Source organism: Puma concolor, chromosome B2 (assembly GCF_028749965.1).
Source record: "Puma concolor isolate L17-30 chromosome B2, mPumCon1.1.hap2, whole genome shotgun sequence".
Classification (NCBI taxonomy): Eukaryota; Metazoa; Chordata; class Mammalia; order Carnivora; family Felidae; genus Puma; species Puma concolor.
Genome location: NC_141671.1, coordinates 45,910,091 through 45,930,623, shown reverse-complemented (window position 1 = coordinate 45,930,623; position 20,533 = coordinate 45,910,091). Strand labels below are relative to the sequence as shown.

General features: G+C 42.6%; 1 protein-coding gene across 1 annotated transcript in view; it reads left to right on the top strand.

Moving 5' to 3' along the window:
* TNFRSF21 (TNF receptor superfamily member 21) overlaps positions 1 to 20,533 on the top strand; it is a 73,309-nt gene that overhangs the window by 41,522 nt on the left and 11,254 nt on the right. Inside the window, exon 4 of the mRNA XM_086707027.1 lies at positions 5,142 to 5,407. Within this exon, the coding sequence (XP_086563153.1) occupies positions 5,142 to 5,407 (266 nt within the window). The remainder of the gene's footprint in view (positions 1 to 5,141; positions 5,408 to 20,533) is intronic.

Genomic DNA, 20,533 nt, shown 5'->3' with positions numbered 1-20,533 from the left:
CTATCTGGCAGATAAGGGCTTGTTTGACTCCTATGCTGATTTCTTTAGAAGCTTCATTCTCAGAGCTCCGGGACCTGATATCACAGGAAGAGCAAAGTTAGGCTTCACACCCTTGTCAGCACTTCCGTGGGTGGAGGGATGTGTTATTTTTCAACCTAAGGAATGAGATGTGGCATCCCTTTCAGCTAAATGAGTCCCATCTATTCAGCTCCTCTGTCTCCGGGATAGATAAAAACTTGGGACTTGGATAGGACAGGTGACCAGGACCAGGGTTGGTCTCTCTTTCAGTTACCCCCATTTCACATTAATGATTGGGGCGAGAACTCTCATTGTCTTGTGTGTGTGTCGGCAGGGTGTTTCTTTTAACAAGATGTTTTTCTAAATCTTTATGCCATTTGATAATCTAGCTATGTTCCCTTTATTTTTTTTTTTAAATGTTTGTTTATTTTTGAGAACGAGAGGGAGAGAGAGAGAGAGAAAGTCGGGGAGGGGCGGGGGTTTACAGAGGATCCGAAGCAGGCTCAATCATGACAGCAGAGAACCCGATGCGGGGCTCAAACTCATGAACTGTGAGATCATGACTGGAGCTGAAGTCGGACGCTTAACCGATTGAGCCACCCAGGTGCCCCCAAGCTATGGTCCCTCTTAAGTGCATCTGCTTCAGGGGGTGGCAAAGTAGTGTGTGGGCCATACATAGGCCACCCCCAGTTTTTGTAAATAAAGGTTCTTATAGGCACACTCATGTGTATCATCTATGGCTGTTTTCTTGTTACAACAGAGTCGCGGAAGAGACCTCGGCCAGAGATCATGGCGGTACTCAAAACCTAATGTATTTACTGTTGCCCTTTACGGAGAACCTATGCTGACCTCCCTTTACTTCCCCCCTAAGGACACCATAATTTTTTTTTGTACAATTTTTTTTTTTTTAACATTTATTTATTTTTGAGACACAGAGAGACAGAGCATGAATGGGGGAGGAGCGGAGAGAGAGGGAGACACAGAATCGGAAGCAGGCTCCAGGCTCCGAGCTGTCAGCCCAGAGCCTGATGCGGGGCTCGAACTCACGGACCGCGAGATCGTGACCTGAGCTGAAGTCGGACGCTCAACCGACTGAGCCACCCAGGCGCCCCAAGGGCACCATAATTTTTAAAGAAAAGAAATAAATTTACTAGCCCCACAGAAAACTTTCCCAGCATCTGCTTGGTCAGTAATAACAGGCCAGGAAGAAGCATACACACTGTATCCGACCCCAAGTGCATTCATAATTTCAGCATATAATAAGGCTCCTGTCCTACACCACGTTCTCTATTAACTGCAGTAGAGGTACTACTAACTGGCTAGCTGATCTCGAACCAATAATAAAGTAACAAGATAAAAAGAGGACCCATTTCCCCGGCATCCAGTTTGACAAAGAGAACCTTGTGACTACCTCTCAAGTCCCTTCTGTTTCGTTACCCGGTAACCTCCGCCTCACTCCCCCAGCCCCCACGTAACTATCTCAATGTGGTTTTGTTATCCTACTGCTTTTCTCTATAGTTGTATGGCTTAGTTTTGCCTAAAACTTCTTTCTAAGTAAAGAGCACTCCCAGAGCCCATCACACTTTCCATTTCATTGGCATTACTTCACTTTCTTGGCGATATCATTCTTTCTGCATTAAAATTCTGTAGGGGTCATCAGTCCAGCAAACACAGTAAGCCGCAGTGGCCGCTCAGAAATATTCTTGAAATACTCCACAGGTCTTTCTTTCCCCTTTGTGGGGATGGGGACCAGGGGCCGTAGGCTCTTGGGCCAGTTCAGACTGGCCTGTCTCCTGCTGTGTTGTGATCCCCTGTGGTGTGGAAAGGCTGCTCTCTCCAGTAGTTCTTTCTGCCATCTTTAGATCTCTCCCCTGTGCAATGGGAGGGGTGGTGGGGGGGAAGAACATTGCTGACCCAGAGCAGCTCATGTGCATTGACTCTCTTTTTTTCTCACGGTAAAAAAAAAAAAAATGAGGGGCGCCTGCGTGGCTCAGTCCGCTAGGCGTCCGACTTGGCTCAGGTCATGATCTCACCGCTTGTGAGTTTGAGCCCTGTGTTGGGCTCTGTGCTGACATCTTGGAGCCTGGAGCCTGCTTCGGATTCTGTGTCTCCCTCTCTCTCTTCCCTTATTCACACTCTGTCTCTCTCTCTCTTTCAAAAATAAATAAACATTAAAAAAATAATAAAGAAAGAAATAAAATGAGACCTGATCTGTGGGCCTTAAATTTAGCTTCCAGTCAGTTAGTTGAAGGAAAGTTTCAGTGTATCCATTCTTTGTGTTTTTCTTTTTTTCCTCCTTTTTCTTTATTTTGTGACTGAAACAAAGTATAAATACTGGGTTTGGGGAGAGGGAACTGTTGTTAGGTTTGAGCCTTTTAAACTCTGTAATTACTCTATAAAGGCTGTGTATTTGCATCAGAAATGCATTTAGTCTTAAGTTTTAGTGTTTAGTATATGGAGTATTTATAATGACGGGGTGCTTCCAAAAATAAATCAACTCTATAGAAAATGTTAATCAGCCCATCCCCAGGGACTCTAGTGAGTATCTCCATTGTACAAATGAGGAAATGGACATGACAGTTCGTGGTTTGCCCAAAGCCACACTGTCACGGGCATTATGAAGATTTAGGCAAAAGTCCCATGTACAAGAAAATGCAGTCATGTTTTCGTGTAAGACACTGTGGGCCTTAGTCAAATTAACCTAAATTAAGATTCAGGGTGAACAAGCCTCTTGGTATTTGGAAGAACCTACCGCATCAATCACAAAGAGCTGGCTGTCTCCCTAAAGTTACCTGCAGGGTTTTAAATAGGACATAGACTTTTTTTTTTTTTTTTTTTTTTTTTTAGGTGTCTGTTGCTTGAAATCAAAAGCTCTGTATCTGGCTAAACATTGCCATGAAAATTGAAAAGCAACTAGTTCAAGTGTATTTCACACTGCCCAGGGAAAATCATGTGGAAAGTACAGTAATGCCTCGATTTGTGGCATTCTACTCTTAGAGTTGACAAGAAAGCAGCCTTCTACCAGGAACTTATTTTTAAAAGCCAGTTGCGGGTGGTTGGTTCAGGATATGTATGCAATCTTGCAGATAAATTTGCCTCTATAGGTTTGCATGGCAGAGTAAGGATTGACATCGAGGAAACACAAAGCGCTCCATTTTCAAAGAAACTTCTGGAATTAGTGTTGCTCTTTTCTTAGGCAAACATTGAGAGCTAGTTTTATAATTATTTTCCCCAAGAACTGACTGAAGCAAAAAAAAAAGAAAAAGTTTCCCCTTGGTTAAACTCCAGTTAATTAAAAAATTCAGTTCTCGGGGCGCCTGGGTGGCGCAGTCGGTTAAGCGTCCGACTTCAGCCAGGTCACGATCTCGCGGTCCGTGAGTTCGAGCCCCGCGTCGGGCTCTGGGCTGATGGCTCAGAGCCTGGAGCCTGTTTCCGATTCTGTGTCTCCCTCTCTCTCTGCCCCTCCCCTGTTCATGCTCTGTCTCTCTCTGTCCCAAAAATAAATAAACGTTGAAAAAAAAAAATTAAAAAAAAAAAATTCAGTTCTCGATCCCAGGAATCTTCCCTCTCTTCTCTTCTTTTCTTCTTTTCTTTTTTTTCTCCTAAGCTTCACGTGGGAGCTTGACTCCTTTTTTTTTTTTTTTTTTTTTTTTTTGAGTAGTTAGTGTTTTAAAGACATAACAGTTGACTATAATACCTCTGGTATCTGGGCATGGGAGCACGGCCCCATTCAAAGACATGGTACTGGCTGAGAGGGCTCACCCCCTCTTGTGGTAAACTGCCTGCCAGGTCCCCAACTGTGAGGTTCTCTGTAATGCCGTGTATCAATTTGGGCAAAGCCAACGTGTAAATGCCGAGAGAAGGTGCTGTGTACAGGAAGACACCAAAGCGTGTTGCTAAGGGAGAGCCACGCCTCACAGAGGGTCAATGTCAGGCACTCACCTCGAGCTTGCAGCTGCCGGGATTTGACTCAACATTTCACCCTGCGTTCATCAGATCTGGGTCCCGTAGACCCACACTGACGGAGTTTACAAGTGACCGATCCGCCAGAGTGACCGTATAACACGTGATCCAGTGAGTCAGGTTCAGTTCCGACCCAGCTGCCTTTGTGCTGTTGGGCAGCTTGCCTAACTTTTCTAGGTGCTGTGGTCTTATCCGTGTGGTTGGAACGTTAACGCTTTATAAAGATGTTCCAAGAGCTAGTGCCTGAGACATAAAACCGGGGAGATAATAGCTATTGTTATTATAGTCTCACTTTGGTTGTTGTCTCCCTTTTAACTGTGCAAGTCAGCTTCGGAGACTGAATAATAGATGAAAAAATTGCTTGCTGAGCATAGGATTAGAGCACAAGGAGCCAGAGGTTCTTAAGGAGTGCCTCCATTGGGCTGGAATGGCTGGGCATACCGTCAGTTGACATAAAGGACATTATTTCCAGAATCTGAACACTGTACCCAGATGGTGCTGGATAAAGTCCACTGCGCTTTTAATCCAGGGCTTACTTTTTTCTTAATCTCATGAATTTCTTAATTTCTTAATTTCACCACTTTTTTAGTCCGGGGGCCTCTGGTTACACTTTTTTTTTTTTTTTTAAGTTTTATTTATTTATTTTGAGAGAGAGAGAAAGGGTGTGCGGTGGAGGGGGAGAGAGAGAATCTCAGGCAGGCTTGGCACTCTCAATACGGAGCCTGATGTGGGGCTCAAACCCGTAAACCCATGCAAGATCGTGATGACCTGAGCCGAAATCAAGAGTCAGACGCGTAAGCAGCTGAGCCACTCAGGAGCCGTGGATGCACTTGTTTTTAGCAGTAACAAAGGAGTCCCTGGTTCTTTTGTTTGGATTTGGTTTTCAAAACATCGTTTTGGGGGCTATTTATTGTACTTCCAGGATTGTGCCTTCTTCTGGTTCCATATTCAGGAAGTGAAATTTATAGGAGGGTACCTGACTAGTCCCTAGGAGGGGTTGTGTATGTTAAGTGCTTATAGAAGGCAGTCCACTCCCTTGGATGTTATTACAAGGGGAGAGCATGCTTCTTTTAGGTCATTAAATCAGTCGCCATATATAAAGAAGGACCTTTCCACGTGTGCCTGTGTCTGTTTTTCATTTTATTTTCTCTCTGGTTTAGGGATTGACATCCTGAAGCTCGTAGCAGCCCAAGTGGGAAGCCAGTGGAAGGATATCTATCAGTTTCTGTGCAATGCCAGTGAGCGGGAGGTGGCCGCTTTCTCGAACGGGTACACGGCCGACCACGAGCGGGCCTACGCAGCTCTGCAGCACTGGACCATCCGGGGGCCTGAGGCCAGCCTCGCCCAGCTCATCAGTGCCCTGCGCCAGCACCGGCGCAACGATGTCGTGGAGAAGATTCGGGGACTGATGGAAGATACGGCCCAGGTAATGTCCCTGGGTTGTTGGTCTTTCCAACTAACCTTTGGGTCCCTGTGTTCAGATTTTACCAGGTGTATATAATAAGGAAAAATACAGATATTGGGTGTTTGGATCACACACACTCCCCTTCTGGGACAGTGTGGTTCTCGGTGGTTGTCCGTTATGATCATCTAGAGAACTTTAAAAAATTTCTGGTACTTGGATTCCACTGTAGACCGGTCGGATCAGAATCTGTAGGTGGAGCACCACAGATCAGTACTTAAAAAAAAAATTTTTTTTTAATTTTTTTTTTTTTTTTTTTTTTTGAGAGAGAGAGAGAGAGTGCGTGAGCGGCGGAGGGGCAGAGAGAGAGGGAGACAGAATCCGAAGCAGGCTCCGGGCTCTGAGCCATCAGCACAGAGCTGATGCAGGGCTTAAACTCACAAGCCATGAGATCATGACCTGAGCTGAAGTTGGATGCTTAACCGACTGAGCTACCCAGGTGTCCCAGAAATCAGTATTTTAAAAAGCTCTCAAAATGGTGTTAATTTGGAGGCGCAGAGGTGAGAATCATCGTGTTTGGGGTATGTTCTGTCTTCAGACTATGCAGCCAGATCTCGTTATCCCACGTACGGTCTCATTTTGCATAACACACCTGAACAAATCCAAGAAGGAGGACTTCTTTTTTTTCTCCCCCTATTCTCCCCTTTCCCAACCCTCCCCCAGGATATTTTTTGTGATGTAGTTTAGGAGGACTCAATCTTACCTTCTGAGGTTGCACGTGCTGCTGACAGCAGTAGGTAACAGGATTGATCAATTCTTCTTCTTGCGCTTATTCAATCTGTACATCAGACGGGAACAGAGGGGACCCAGGAGTGTGACTTATTTATAGTCACTGGTCACTGAGTTCTGGCTTTGGAGCCAGGCAGCGCTGGATTTGAATCCTGGCTGTGACACTTATTATCTGGGTGACCAAGGGCAAGTTACTTCCCCTTTCTCTACTTCTATTTTCTCATTTGTAAGCCAGGCTTATAGTGCTAATTGAGATTAGAAATAAAGTATATGGAAGTTCTGATATGTTGAAGATGTTCTACAAATGGTAGTTATGATCATAGCATACCTGATTTTACTCAGCCTTTCCTTTAATCATAATATGCTTCCCTGAAAGGCCGTGAATTAAGTACAAACTTGAGTATTGATTTCTGTTTCTCACAAACTTCGATTAAAGTTTCTGAATGTATTCCTAAAGTAAAGAAAATGTTGCCACTGAGACCTGATAAAACCCACTTAAAATTTAAAAGGCCATTCTGTTGATGTTATTTTCCAGTGCTCCAAACTCATTACCCAAAGAGCTGGAGAGAGTTTTTTTTCCCCCATCAACTCTAACTCACTACTGTTCTGTACCAAATTTTGTGTATCAAGGGACTCAGTTTTATATATCCGAGAGGTCCAAGTGCTTTTATTTTTTTTGTACTAACAGTGTAGTCTTTCTTCACTATTGAAGTAAACAGTCAAGAGGTGGCTCTTTTATCTAAGCGAGTGGATAAAATTTATGGGTGCTAATTGGTACTGAAGGTGGTCTTTAAACTCCTGGTATATTTTTGGCTTCTTTGAAATGTGGAATTTCAGGAAAAGTATATATTTATTTATTGTTATTTATTTGTTTATTTTGAGAGAGAGAGTGCGAGTGAGCAGAGGAGGAGGAGAGAGAGGGAGAGGGAGGGAATATCCGAAGCAGGCTCTGTGCTGTCACACAGAGGCAGTACGGGACTCGAAGCCATGAACCAACCATGAGATCATGACCTGAGCTGAAATCAAGTCAGATGCTTAACTGACTGAGCCAGCCAGGTGCCCCCAGAAAAAAATATTATGAACAGATGCAGTGGTAAACATTCAAAGGCACGCAGTAGTGTCTTGTGACTTCCTGAGAATGATACCAAAAGTACGGCTCACAACTAAAGCTGGCTTCGAGTTAGCTGGATCTGGGGGAAAGGAAAGGAAGATGTTTAATCTCTAGTTGGATGAAATGACTGCCGTTCGAGTAAGGGAGTTGAGAGGCAAACATGAATGGGCTTCCTTGGAATATTGACTCAGGGAAAGAGCTGGCAGGGCAAGCAGGCGACTTGAGGATTTAGATGTTGGAGAATAAGCCGCTTGGTCTTTTCGATGATCCCTACAAGAAACGTAAATTGTGATCGATGCAATGTTAGCATTGGTGGAGTGGAATCTTTGGTAAAGTAGAAAGATGATCATGATGAATTTTTAAGGGAAAAGAAGGTGTCTTATTAGAAAAAAAATGCAAGCGTAGGAAAATATAAACATAGGGAAATGAGAAAGCATTAATGTTATGTCATTACATCCAGGTGGTACAGTGAGAAGTGAATTTTCTTGGTTATTTTTTTCTGTAATGAAAACACATTACTTTCGTGATTTAAAGTTTATTTATTTAAATGGCAAATAGAATGTGACTTATTTAAGTTTTTAAAATTATATTTACTTATTTTGAGAGAGAGAGAGAGAGAGAGAGAGAGAGACAGTGCAAGTGGGGGAGAGGCAGAGAGAGAGGGAGACACAGAGTCTGAAGCAGGCTCCAGGCTCCGAGCTGTCAGTACAGAACCTGACACGGGGCTTGAACTCACGAGTGTGAGATCATGACCTGAGCCGAAGTTGAACGCTCAACCTACTGAGCCACCCAGGCACCCCAAATGTGACTTATTTATATTCAAGTTACCCTCACATACTGATTTCATAAATCAAGTGATACCCACTCTTCACACCTGATCATACAATTGAAAGATGTGTCACGGGTATAGATTTGAAGAAAGTATGTTCTGGAATCAGTCTGTGTAGAGTCCAAATTCTGGATCCTCACTTTACCCACTGTGTGATCTGGGACAAATTACTAAACCTCTCTGGTCTCAGGTTCCCCATTAAAATATTTTTTAAATGACTGAGCTGAAAGGGCACAAGCAAAAGGGTAGGTAGGGCTTTGTTTGACTGCTGAATTGAGAGAGGGAGGCCCATCCTGTTTCAGTTTAGGGAGAGTAGACAGTGTGACCATATCTGTTTGACAGTCTTCCTTGTAAATGTTTACAAGGACTGACTTGAGGTTTGTGATGTTGGGTCAGATTTGCCAAAAAAATCGCCGAGACTTATTTCGCTTTTTGATTTCTGCAAGTCTGTCTCATTTCTCTGTGCATACTCAGCAATCACTTAGAAAACTCAGTCCTAATCTTCAGGGTAATTCTCTTTTGGGGGGTGCTGGTGATGGTGGTAGGGTGTTGACTGTAAAAAATGACCTTTGGATGTTTCTCTGATGATTCCGTTGAGGTCCATAAATGTTTCTTGAGCACCTACTTTATTCCAGGCACTGTCACAGGTGTTGGGAGAGGTAGGCCCCAAAGTTTCTGTGGAGGCGACTGTGTTTGTGTACCAAGGAGAGTGATTCGTAACAAAAATCACTGAGTCAGTGAATCCGAAAACAAAACAAAATACTGAGTCCCAAAGTGCCAGACTCTTGTACCCTTGAGCGCTTTTCTTCTGTCTCCTCTATATCCAACAAGATTCTAATATCTATTTTGTTATTTATTTTTTAAGGAACAGTGGCATCACGCATCCTCGCTTTCTCTGTAGTTCTGGGGTAGCCTATGTGTGATGATGGAGCCTGAGAAGCCAATATGAAGCTTCTTGTTCCGTGTTTTCATAATGGCCATCATTGTCTAGCAACCCTGTGGACCCAGCTCTGACTCTCATTTTAAGAGCCAATGAGCATGGATTTCTGGCTGCCAGCTTTTATTAATCACACAGTATGTAATTGTCTGCAGCTTATCTCTGAGATTAGTTGAGTCAAACAAGACACAGAGTGCAGGGGGCATAATTGAGACTTATTCTTCCCACTTTATGATGGATTTGTATTCTTGCTGTATTGTGGTAACTGCTGGGGACTTGAGACTTTGCCCTAGGAGTTAATGGAAGCTTAATGTGTAAAAATGACTATGCGTGCGTATGTTGAAAAATGGTTAATAGTTTTTCCTATTCATGAACCCGAGAGCACCCACATTAGCTTCCACTCAAAGGATTAGCCTGGTGTACCTTTTAGTTACCTCTGGCAAGGACAGCTGGGCCATTATTAACCATGGTGGCCTATTAGCCATGTTTTAGTTAAACACATCCAGAGTCTGACCTAAAAAAAATTTTTTTTATGTACTAAAAAAATTACATAATAAAATTCACTTTTTGGCGTGTTCTTTTTTTTTTTTTTTAAGACTTAAGTGTTTAAGAGCAGTTGTAGGTTTAAAAGAAAATCAAGAGGGAGGTACAGAGATTTCTCATATACCTTCTCCTCCGACATATACATAGCCTCTCCCATTGTCAATATCACTCACCAGAATGGCACATTTTTTACCAAGGAGGAACCTACATTGACATACAATAATCAGCCAAAGTCCATAGTTTACCTTAGGGTTCACTAAGTGTCTATTCTACAGGTTTGGACAAGTGTATAATGATACAATACCATCATGTGGAGTATTTAGACTGCCCCTAAAATCCTCTATGCTGTGCCTGTTTCTCTCTCTCTCCTACCCCACCCACCCTGGCAACCACTATTTTTTTTTTTTTTTTTTTTTTTACTGTCTCCATGGTTTTTCCTTTTCTAGAATGTTATATAGTTGGAATCATGCAGTATGTAGCCTTCTCAGATTGGCTTCTTTGACTTAGTAATATACAGTTAAGATTCCATCATGTCTTTCCATGACTCGATAGCTCATTTGTTTTTAGCCCGGAATAATACTCCAGTGTTTAGTTGTACCAGTTTATTAATCCATTCAGCTACCTGACTCTTTCTTTATCTAAGGTGTGAGTTGTTTTTCAGTACTCTCTTCTTGGAGTTCAACATCTAAAGCCTTCTAGAATCGGATCTATTTTTCCCTTCCAGGGCATCAGCGTTTGGTAGAAACAGCAGTGGGGCCGTAGTTGGAAGTTATTGGGACTTTGCCAAAGCTATTTAAAAACTCCAATACAGCATTCCAAATTGTATGTTATCTCTTTTTTCCCAACCTTTTACTTTGATTTTTCCCCCCATGGCATTATTTAAAGAAAGTCTTATGTAAGTAGCATATATTTAAGGTTTCAAAAAATTTAGTCCGACAGCTTTTTGTCATTTAATTAGAGAATTCTAGTGTGGTTACATTTCTAATGTAATTACTCATATATTTGGGTTTAAATCTAGCCACCTGATTATTTGTTTTGTATTTGTCTTGTCTCTTTTTCTCCCCCTCTTTCTTGCCTTCTTTGGGATTAATCAAGTATTTTTTATGATTCTACTTCTCTTCCTTTTTTAGCTTGTTAGTTACACATGTTTCACTGTACTTTTAATGGTTACCGTAGAGATCACAACTTAAATTATGAGAGATGTTTCATAAGTGCGTACTTCTTACTATTTCTAAACAGCACAACGGCCTTAGGAGACCTTAATTCTATTTATCCTTCTCTTGCATTATGTTTTTTTATTGTCTTGAATTTTAACACCACACATTTCTTAGCCCCCAAAAGGCACAATTATTACGATTTTTCACGTCAGGATTCCCATGGATAACACCTGCATCTTGGTCTTTTCTGTTGTTCCTTGTTCCTTTCTGCAGCTTCTGCTGCTACCTGAGATCATTTTTCTTTGGCCCCAAGAATACTTGGGGTAGGTTTCCGGCAATAAATTCTGTTTTTCTGTGTCTGGAAAATGCCAACCCAATAAATAAATTGCATTAGTTGCCCTTTGGTTTTGAAGGATAGCTGGAAAAGAGAATTTAGTGGGACCGTTGTTTCTTTCCAGTGCTCTCATGTCTGTATATAAGTTTCCTCTGCTAAAGAGCAAAGGAGATGATGTGATTTTACGTTCAAATCTCTATTACCTAACAGACTAGATGGGCAGTATTATACCGGACATTTGGGGCAAATGCAAAGACCAGTCTAAGACAGAGTCAGTGCGGTCAAGGAAGCTTACGGTTGAATGGGAGAAACTTCTATATACTTAGGGAGTGTGAGGGAATAAATCCACAAGGGTGGGAGGAGGGGTTGCTGGATATACAGCTGATCAGCCGGTAAGGCTCCAGATAGGAGCCTCAGTGTGGAGATGTGTGCCAGGTGAAGTTCCTGCCCTGGCAGCACGTCGCGGGGAACCCTGGCCTCTCTGCCTCAGTTTGTTCCTGAGGAGATGGGAGCGCCATTAGTGCCTGTCCTCTGAGGTGTTGTGGGAGCTAGGTGAGTGTGTCCCCACAGTAAGCACTTGCTGAATGTTTACTGTGCCTGGTTGCCATTATTCCCCGGGCTCTAGAGGCAAGAGAGATGGAAAAAGTGTTCCTGAGTAGCTCCAACTCATACACATAATGGATCCTTTAAATCCATCCACTTAGTGTCGGGTGGGGAGGTACTTCCCATTCCAACACTGGTTAAAGTGGGCGGTTGAGCATCAGGTTGCCATCTGGGTTCAGTGCCCAAGAACTGGAAATTCCACGAATGGTAAATATTTATTCCTTGCTGCCTGAGCGAATGTTCCTAGGCTGGGGATGTTTTCTCTAGCGAAGAAACAAAGGTGATGGTATGTGTGAAGATAACGGTCTGCTTTCTCAGTGGCTGTCAGAAAAAGGGAAACAAAATTGAGCAACTGAATCTCTAGATTTACTCTCACCCCTCCTCACCCCTCCTCTCCCTTCAACTTCTCTCTCTGTCCTCCCCTCTCAGATTTTTCTTTTTTTTTTTTTTAACTTTTATTTGCTTTTAAGAGACAGAGCATGAGTGGGGGAGGGGTGCGTGCACTTGAGCGTGCACATGTGCGTGCGCGCACACACACACACACACGCGCACACACACACACACGCACACACACACACACACACACACACAGAATCTGAAGCAGGCTCCAGGCTCTGAGCTGTCAGCACAGAGCCCGACACGGGGCTCAAACCCATGAACCATGAGGTCATGACCTGAGCCAAAGTCGGATGTTTAATAGACTGAGCCACCCAAGGCCCCAGATTTTTCTATTTAAAATGGAAGATCAAGTGGTTATCAAAATTGAATGAGGTACTGTTTATTTAAACTGCGGGATGTAAGAAAGTGACATAGTAAAGCAATGCTTACTGGCTGGGTTCGACAGTAATTGTGATTGGAATTTCAGTATTCCTTTATCGTCTCAGTTTGATAAAGGATAGAAAAAGGGATTTTATGCACCTTTTACAGAATGATAATATTAAGAAGACCTGCAACAATTGAAAATAATGTAAAGTGTTACTTCAGCTGTCTGCTTTGACCAGCAATCCTCAGATATAAAGAACTGGTGCTAATCCAGCAGGGGAGTTGGGTACCTTACCCCTCCTGCCCGCCTTCCATTAGATAAGACTGATCAAAACTATGCTGTAATGTAACTAGCGGACTTGAAGCCAGTGCTGTTGTTGTGGACTGCTGGGTAAGAGAATGACTCTTTGTCAGACGTTCTCGATCCCTTCCAGAAACCATGCAGGAGACCTACATCCCAGAGGCAGAGTCCTCCCCCCCACCAGCCCCCAACTATAGTCGACGCTGTTTGGACACTGGATGGCTTTGCTTTGTATAATCAACTGGGACAGTCTCTGCGTTGGGGACAGCACTGGGCATTCTGATTTTGCCACTGTTTCTGTGGCGGAGGGAACTACAGTTGCTGATTTTTTTTGTTGTTGTTAACCAGCTGCAGGATGCAGCTGTCCTTACCTAAGGTCTGACTGAGACCAGCTCTTTTCAGACACTTAACATAGTGAGGGCGAGTCAAGGCGAATACCAGCTGTATGTTCAACTGTTGGCTTTTTGGCCATTCAGATTTGTCTTCGTCTTTAATTTACCAGTTGGTCATCTCTGAGAAGATAGGGATTATTATCCCAAGGCCCTAAGATGCTAGCTGAACTCAGCCTGTATCTTGCGTCTGCCCTCGGCCGGCCGTGTTACCACAGCATAGAGGGTCATTTAAGGTCAAGTCACTTAATTTGCAGGGTGTGACTGTGGTCTCTGGGGAACTCCCCTGTGTGGTGACAAGGGGACTTTATAAAGGGATTGTTGCCACACGATAGGCTTAGGTACATTTCGCTGTGCTTGTGTTTAGGGTGGCCATCGTGTATAAAGAAGCAAGCTCTGTGAATAAGCTTTTAGGTTTTTAATGTCATTTCAGGCCATTCTACTTATTATCACATTCCAGGGTTTCATTCAGTTGGTCAACAACCTTTTGTGGAGCACCAGTTGTGTGTCTGGTACTCTGTAAAGAAGAAAGGTGGTCTCTAGGCCTTTCAGCAGCTCGGTCACCGAGAGGGAGACTCTTGTGCAAATAATGTGCAATTCAGTGTGATAAGCAAATGTTATAACAGAAGGGTACACAGGAAATTATAAGGTTGTAGCAGAAGGCAGGGGTACTGACCTACCCCAAAATACAGAAAACAATAGCAGACGTATATTTGTCCATTTGAAAAAGTCATTTTTAGGGGCGCCTGGGTGGCTTCGTCTGTTAAGCATCTGACTCTTGATTTTGGCTCAGGTCATGATCTCATCGTTTGTGGGTTTGAGCCCCACGTTGGGCCCTGCGCTGACAGTGTGAAACCTGCTTGGGATTCTCTTTCTCTCTCTTTCTGCCCCTCCCCCACTCACACTCTTTCTCTCTCAAAATAAATAAGGAAAAAAAGGTACTCTTTTTTTTTTTTTTTTTAATGTTTATTTATTTTGAGAGACAGAATGAGCAGGGGAGGGGCAGAGAGAGAGGGAGACAGAATCCCAAACAGGCTCTGCGAAGTCAGCACAGAGCTTGACATGGGGCTCGAACCCACCAACTGCAAGATCATGACCTGAGCTGAAATCAAGAGTCGGACGCTTAACTGACTGAGCCACCCAGGTGCCCCCCAAAAAAGGCACTCTTAAAAAAACAGACTGTAGTTTCTTTCAAGACTGGATTTGGGTCCTCTTCCCCGAGATTTTCTGTCTGGTTTCTGCTGAGGAAGCCCTACCTAGTCACACTTAGGGCTTCTCACGCTTTTGACTCTGCAAAGAACACTTGTTTTACTGAGAACCTTGTTTTGTTTTGCTCCGTCGCAAGCTGTTCAGAAAGCTTTCACTGTTGCACAATATTAAAGGTACATAAATAAGTTTCCAATGCCCCACTTCATGGAAGTGCTGAAGTTCGAACTTTGAATCTTTAAGAACTAATAGAACTAATTGGCGGATCCAACAAATTGACTTTCAGCTTCGTGAATTCATGGCTGTCTTCTAAGGATCTGGGGAAGATTGGAACCAGGGTGTGTATACTAGAGATCAGGAGTGTAAATACCCAGTCCTGCACTTGCCATTGAGTGGGGGCTCAATACAGTTTTGCTACTATCTTTTACGTTGAAATTAAATTCTGCCTTCTTCCGTTTTTAACTCGAGCAAATGATACCACTCTACTTTCAATAAATGCACATTAAGGAGAAAGGGAGCCAGCATTTGCTGAGTATCTGTTGTGTCCCAAATGCTGTGTGGGTGCTTTGCATCTGTGATTATCTAGCAAGCTTCATCGTTCTGCAGGGTATAGGTAGGTATGAGAATTAAGACATCATTTTGTATTTAGTTCAAGGCCATGTCCATTGTAAGATGCACCATTATTGTCTATACTACCAAGGTAGCAATTAAAACACTGCCAATTATAGTTGTAAGATTTATCCCTATTTGAGAGATGTTAAAATGTGAAAAAATACATATCGTAGGATTAATCCAGTATGGTAGTTGAGCTTGAGGTGTATAGTTTATAAGGAGTTTCTTGGGGATCTTGAGATTGATACATTTTCTCTCCCAACACATGTATTTGCACATGCTTTTTCTTTTCCTTTTTAAAATTGCTTTTGAGGATAGATGGATTAACATAAACAACTTACTTAGTAAACATTAATGGAATGCCCATTATGTTTTGAGCCCTGTGTCCAACACTGGAGATACTAGATGGAAACATTTACGTATAAGACACACATAAAACACAAAACCTGGGAATCCTCCCTCAAGTTGCTGACAGTTTTACAGGAGGGGTAGGTATTTGAGCCCCACGTTAAAGGCTATTCTGTAGACTTGAAGTGGGCTTTTGTTTTTTTCCTGAGACACGGTGTCTCCATGTTCAGAAAAGGCAGTCTATTAGTTGATGACATTTTCCATTGCTTAATCCACACCTTCACTGGCTTTCTCAAAGAATCCACTGAAATGAAATCAGAATCAATATAATGAAAAGAAGCTTATTTTCTCCATCAATTACCAGTGCTGGATATTGTATTTTTTATTTATTTTTAAAGCCAAAACTCATATCTTGATAAAGCTTAGTAGCTTCCAATTTGGGCCCAGTTTCTCCATTTTATGTTTCTGAGACTATCTTTTGTTCTGTTATAACACATGTACCAATCACAGGTACACATGCTGGTGAGGAATTGCATCATGGCCAGCAGTAGGTTTTATTGTATACCAGTTAATTTCAGTTCAACACTTTCAATGCTTAATTCTTCATATTCTTTGGGAGAGGTAGCTTTCACTCCTGACTTTCCCATTAAAATATTTTTTTTTTTTCACAGAGAAACTTTTGATTTACCCACAGTTGGACTTTGTCAGGGGACAGTCTGCAGTGAACAACCATGAACATGACTTGTCACCAAAATGTACTAGAAAAAAACATGGGGAAATTTTTCTTTGTTCTTATTATCCCAACAGTAGGTCAGTCTCTCTTGAGAAGGATAGAAAACACTGAAGTCACACAAGTAAGATTCAACTACTTAACAATAAATGGATAAGCCAGAAAACATCATAGGTAAATCAAAAGAATAATAGCTGGGAGAAGTTGTTTGCAACATAGGGTTAACAACCTTAAAAAAAACCAAGAGCTTTTACAAATTAATGAAGAGACCAAGGACCCAAAAGAAAATTGGGCAGTCTGTGAACAAGACAGTTCACAGAAAAGGAAATCGTGAGGGTTCCTAAAGGTATACAGGTTTTTTAGCCTTGCTCGGAACAAGAAAAATTAAAATGGAAACCTGCACAGAGATACAATTTTAACTTCTTAGATTGGTAAGGAGGAGAAGGTGTGACGCCATTTTTTGTGTTGTGAGAGTATAGAGAAAAAAGGATACTGTCTGTTGCCGATGTGTGTGTACGTGAGCCCAACCCTTATGGAGAGCCCTCTGGTATTATCTACCAAAGTATATGGCAGTTGATGATTGACCTGGTACCTCCAGGACTATGTCCTACGAATAGTCCCACGTGCCTCTGCCATGTGTGTAGAATGTCCCAGGTAAAGTATTCCTTGTAACGTCATCTGTAATAAAGGAGTGGAGGCAGCATAAATGACCTTCAACAGAGAACTGGTTGTAGAAGTTGTGGAACGCCCGGACAGTGGAAGAGCATGCATTTGTCGAAAGGAGCGAGTATTGTGTTAAAAAAAAAAAAAAAGTAAAGTAAGAAAACTAGTAACAACTAAAGAAGAGGTGGGGAAGGGTAGAGACTATATAATACCTCTTTATTGGTGTAAGTATCGACTGGGAGGAAGAACACGCGAGGAATGGGTAAGAATCACCACCCGCAGGGGAACCGACTAGATGAGAACTGTGAGTCAGAGATTAATAAGGGAGAAGTATTTTTCACAGTAGCTCCTTTTGGAATTATGTGCCAGGTATATTCCAATTCTAATGGCATGCATCCAACTAATGATTTTATTAAATAATACTAATTTAATCAAACTTAGCAAGTTCAAAACAGTTGAGTCACTGAGATGAGCTTGAGCCTTCTTAGTTCAAGATCATGAGTTTCCTGTGAAATTACTTTCTGTCTTCCACAAAGCCTTAAGGCAAGCTTTGTCAGATTCATGCACCTCCTTTTCATGGTTAGAATTGGTCAAAGACTTTTTTGTGGGAAAGGCTTCCTCATGGGTTCTCAGTGAGTGAAATGTAGGGAAACCCACGTCATTCCCGGCAGCGTGACCTCCTCATGTGTCCACGGGGCCGAGCTCTTCTAAGGCTCAGCAGTATGTTTGGATGTGAGTGGGCTCCAGCTTGGAACCAAGAGAACCCACTTACTCTCTCTGTTCGTCGCTTCCTTTTTCGAGAAAGCTAGTCAGTGAGTCAGCTCAGGGCTGCAGTGTTACCGTTGATGTCAGCAGGCTGGACAGCTTGCAGACACAGCGCCAGCAGCTGGGCGGGGCTCACCCTCCCTTCCTTCTCCTTCCAGAGCCAGCTGGTTCTTCCCAGCTCTGGCAGCTTCATACAGCACTACTTGTGGCTTCCTGTGGCTTTTCCCCTCTGCATTCAGCAGAGGAACAGTTCTCTTGCTTAGGGCAGGGATTAGCCACCTTCACTTAAATGTGGGTGGATTTGTAGCCTTTGGGATTCCCTTTTGAAATTAACTCTTAGAAATGACACATACACACAAGACTGTAGCAACTGCCTTGACTTGGGCTTGGCGTAGTTAAGGGAGAAACACACTATGGCCAGCTAACCTGGGATGCAGCTTCAATATAGCCTTAACTGAGGTTGCAGTCGATACAAAATACTTTCATGATGCTATGCTTGGACAGATCTAGGGTGGGTGTGAGGTGCCTTTTAAAATAATTTCCCGGTGGCTTTGCCATTCTTGGGCCAAGTTAATCCTATGAGCCTCCCGAGGATGAGTACTGTAGGTCCTGCTATTGGTCCCCAGCTCTCGGGGACAGTGCACACCTCTGCGTCCACAGAGCTCTGCTACTGCTGTGGGCTGACATCGGGCTTTCCAGGGAAGACGAGCAGGGCTTTTTGGCATCACACTCCTGTTCTTGCTTCCATCCCATGACCTCTGGTGGCCCTAGGGGGATCTAGACAGCATGAGGCCAGCAATGCCCACTTGCCAACTGATGATTTAGATTTAAGTGTTAGCCTTGTTCCCTGCTTATGCAATGGAAGCCCCCTCTTGTCTCCCTTTCCTGGGACAGGGGCTGGGCAAGAGAAGAAAGACGGAATGACAACGGACTAAAGAATCAGAAGCCTAGGAAAAGTTTGGGGAATTTTTGTCCTATAGTTACTTGGCTCTTAGCCCTTGTTTAAAATTTATTTTCCCAATTAAGAAAATAAGCCTTATGAAACAAAGAGAAGTTGAAAACACAGTACAACAAATACCCATAAGCTTAACCACCTAGATTTAACAATTAACTCACATTTTAACGTCTTTGCTTTATCTACATACGTGAATGTATATTTCCGGGTCATATTCCCATTTCTAAGACTTCCCTCCAAATTTCTTAACAACTGATAACACTTCTTTTAAAGGCTGAGGAATCAGCATCTTCCCATTTCCTTTTTTTTCTTTTTGTTTGTGAAAAAAAAATTTTTATGATTTTGCTAGGTGTAAATTTGGATTATTCCTGCCAACACCTTTTACTCTGAGTGAATTTAATAAGAACTCACACTCAGAAGAATAAAGCCATTGTCTCCCACCCATTTTTTCTCTTTTTCGTTGTTGGGATCACCACTGTATTTCATTTATTAAAGAGAGAAATCGTTGTATTTCTCAGGTTTTCTTCAGTAACTGAACTTAGGAATTGAATAGATTCAGATAAGTTTTTTGAGAGACAGCTGGTAACCATCATTGTCTGAACCTTACTTATATATGAAATCCTGGAACCACATAGATTTAGATGACAAAGGTTTCCTTATCATCTGGATTCCTGTTCTCTAAACAAAGGGACTGCATAAGATTCAGATATCTAGATGCTTATACGGGCAGGGAAGATAGCACTTGCTTTTATCAGAGCCCCGGCTTACATATCTACCAGACCTATAGGACGTCATGAAATCTAATTTGATTTTGATTACACGAGCAGCTGGGAGAGCAGGGGAAACAAGCTTGAGCTAATATCATAATCCTCAAATAATTTTAGTTATGTATTTACTTGTGACTGTAATTCCTTTGAGATAAAACTTTAGTGGAAATTACGTGTGTTTTGTTTTTGTTTTTTTTTTTTAAACAGTCCCTGGTCTGTCGGATCGGAAATATTTTCAAATACAAATGCAAGCCATTGGTCCACTGTTGAGGTGTCTGATATTTACAGAATCTCTCTCTCATCTTTATCTCAGGGCCGTCATCCAGCCGGAGTCTAAGCTCTGCCACTGAGTTACAGATCCTTGCAGACCCCGCCTTTTGCTTCTTCCTTCTGGCTCAGCAGCCAGGCCACCTCCTTGTGGTCATGTGGTTGCTCATACTGAGGTTACGGGGTTTGTCATTTTTCTGTAAACATAGTGGGTCCAGACAGAGAAGTGACATGGCTCAGCAAAGAGGGTTGCTTTGAAACTGGACAGACCTGATCTTGAATCCTGGCTCCGTGACCTTGGGCAGGGTAGTCAAACCTCTTAGAGCCTCAGTTTTTTCATTTGTAAAATGAAGCCCCTAAGAGCTACCTTCGCAGCAAATGGAATATGTGTATTTCACACTGAATCATTTAAGCCCAGTACCGGTAATGGTTTATTTCTTGAAGTCCCTGTTGTTTGCTGGATCTGAGTGACAAGCTGGTCAACTCAGTTGGAATAGCAATTCGTTTTCATTGAATTTAGCAAATGGGCTTTTAAACAGCATTATTAAAGTGATGGAAAATGTCGCAAATGTGACATAAGATTCTCTCATCTTTCTAAGTGTTGGAGGAGGCCTGGAGGGAAAGCTCAGCTGAAAGGGTAGCTTTTGATTGTGAGGAGTTCTCTTCTTGAGGCTGTCGGGCGTATCGGTGGGATATGAAATCTTGTGGAATCCCAGCTGGCTAGTGCCAGGAGCCAAGGGGTTAAGTTGAACCATTTTAGCAGATTGGCAAGGAGCATCTAGGCTGGGTAATTAGTGCTTCATTTCAGGGGGTCATTGATGCATCAAAGTTGTGAATTCGTTTTATGAAAACAGATTGCGCAACCACAGGGAGATTATAATTGGGTAGTAATTGAAAATAACTCAGTGGTAAACTTGCGTTGAGTGAACCAGTTAGGGGTAACTTGGAAGGAGAAAGGGAGTTGGGGGTGGGTGGGTTGAGGGGAGAGAAGGAAATAGCCGTAGTGTGGCAAACAATAAGACATAATTTCAACAGAGATGACCTAGTCTAATCTTTTTTGTTCAGAAATGAGGAAATAGGTC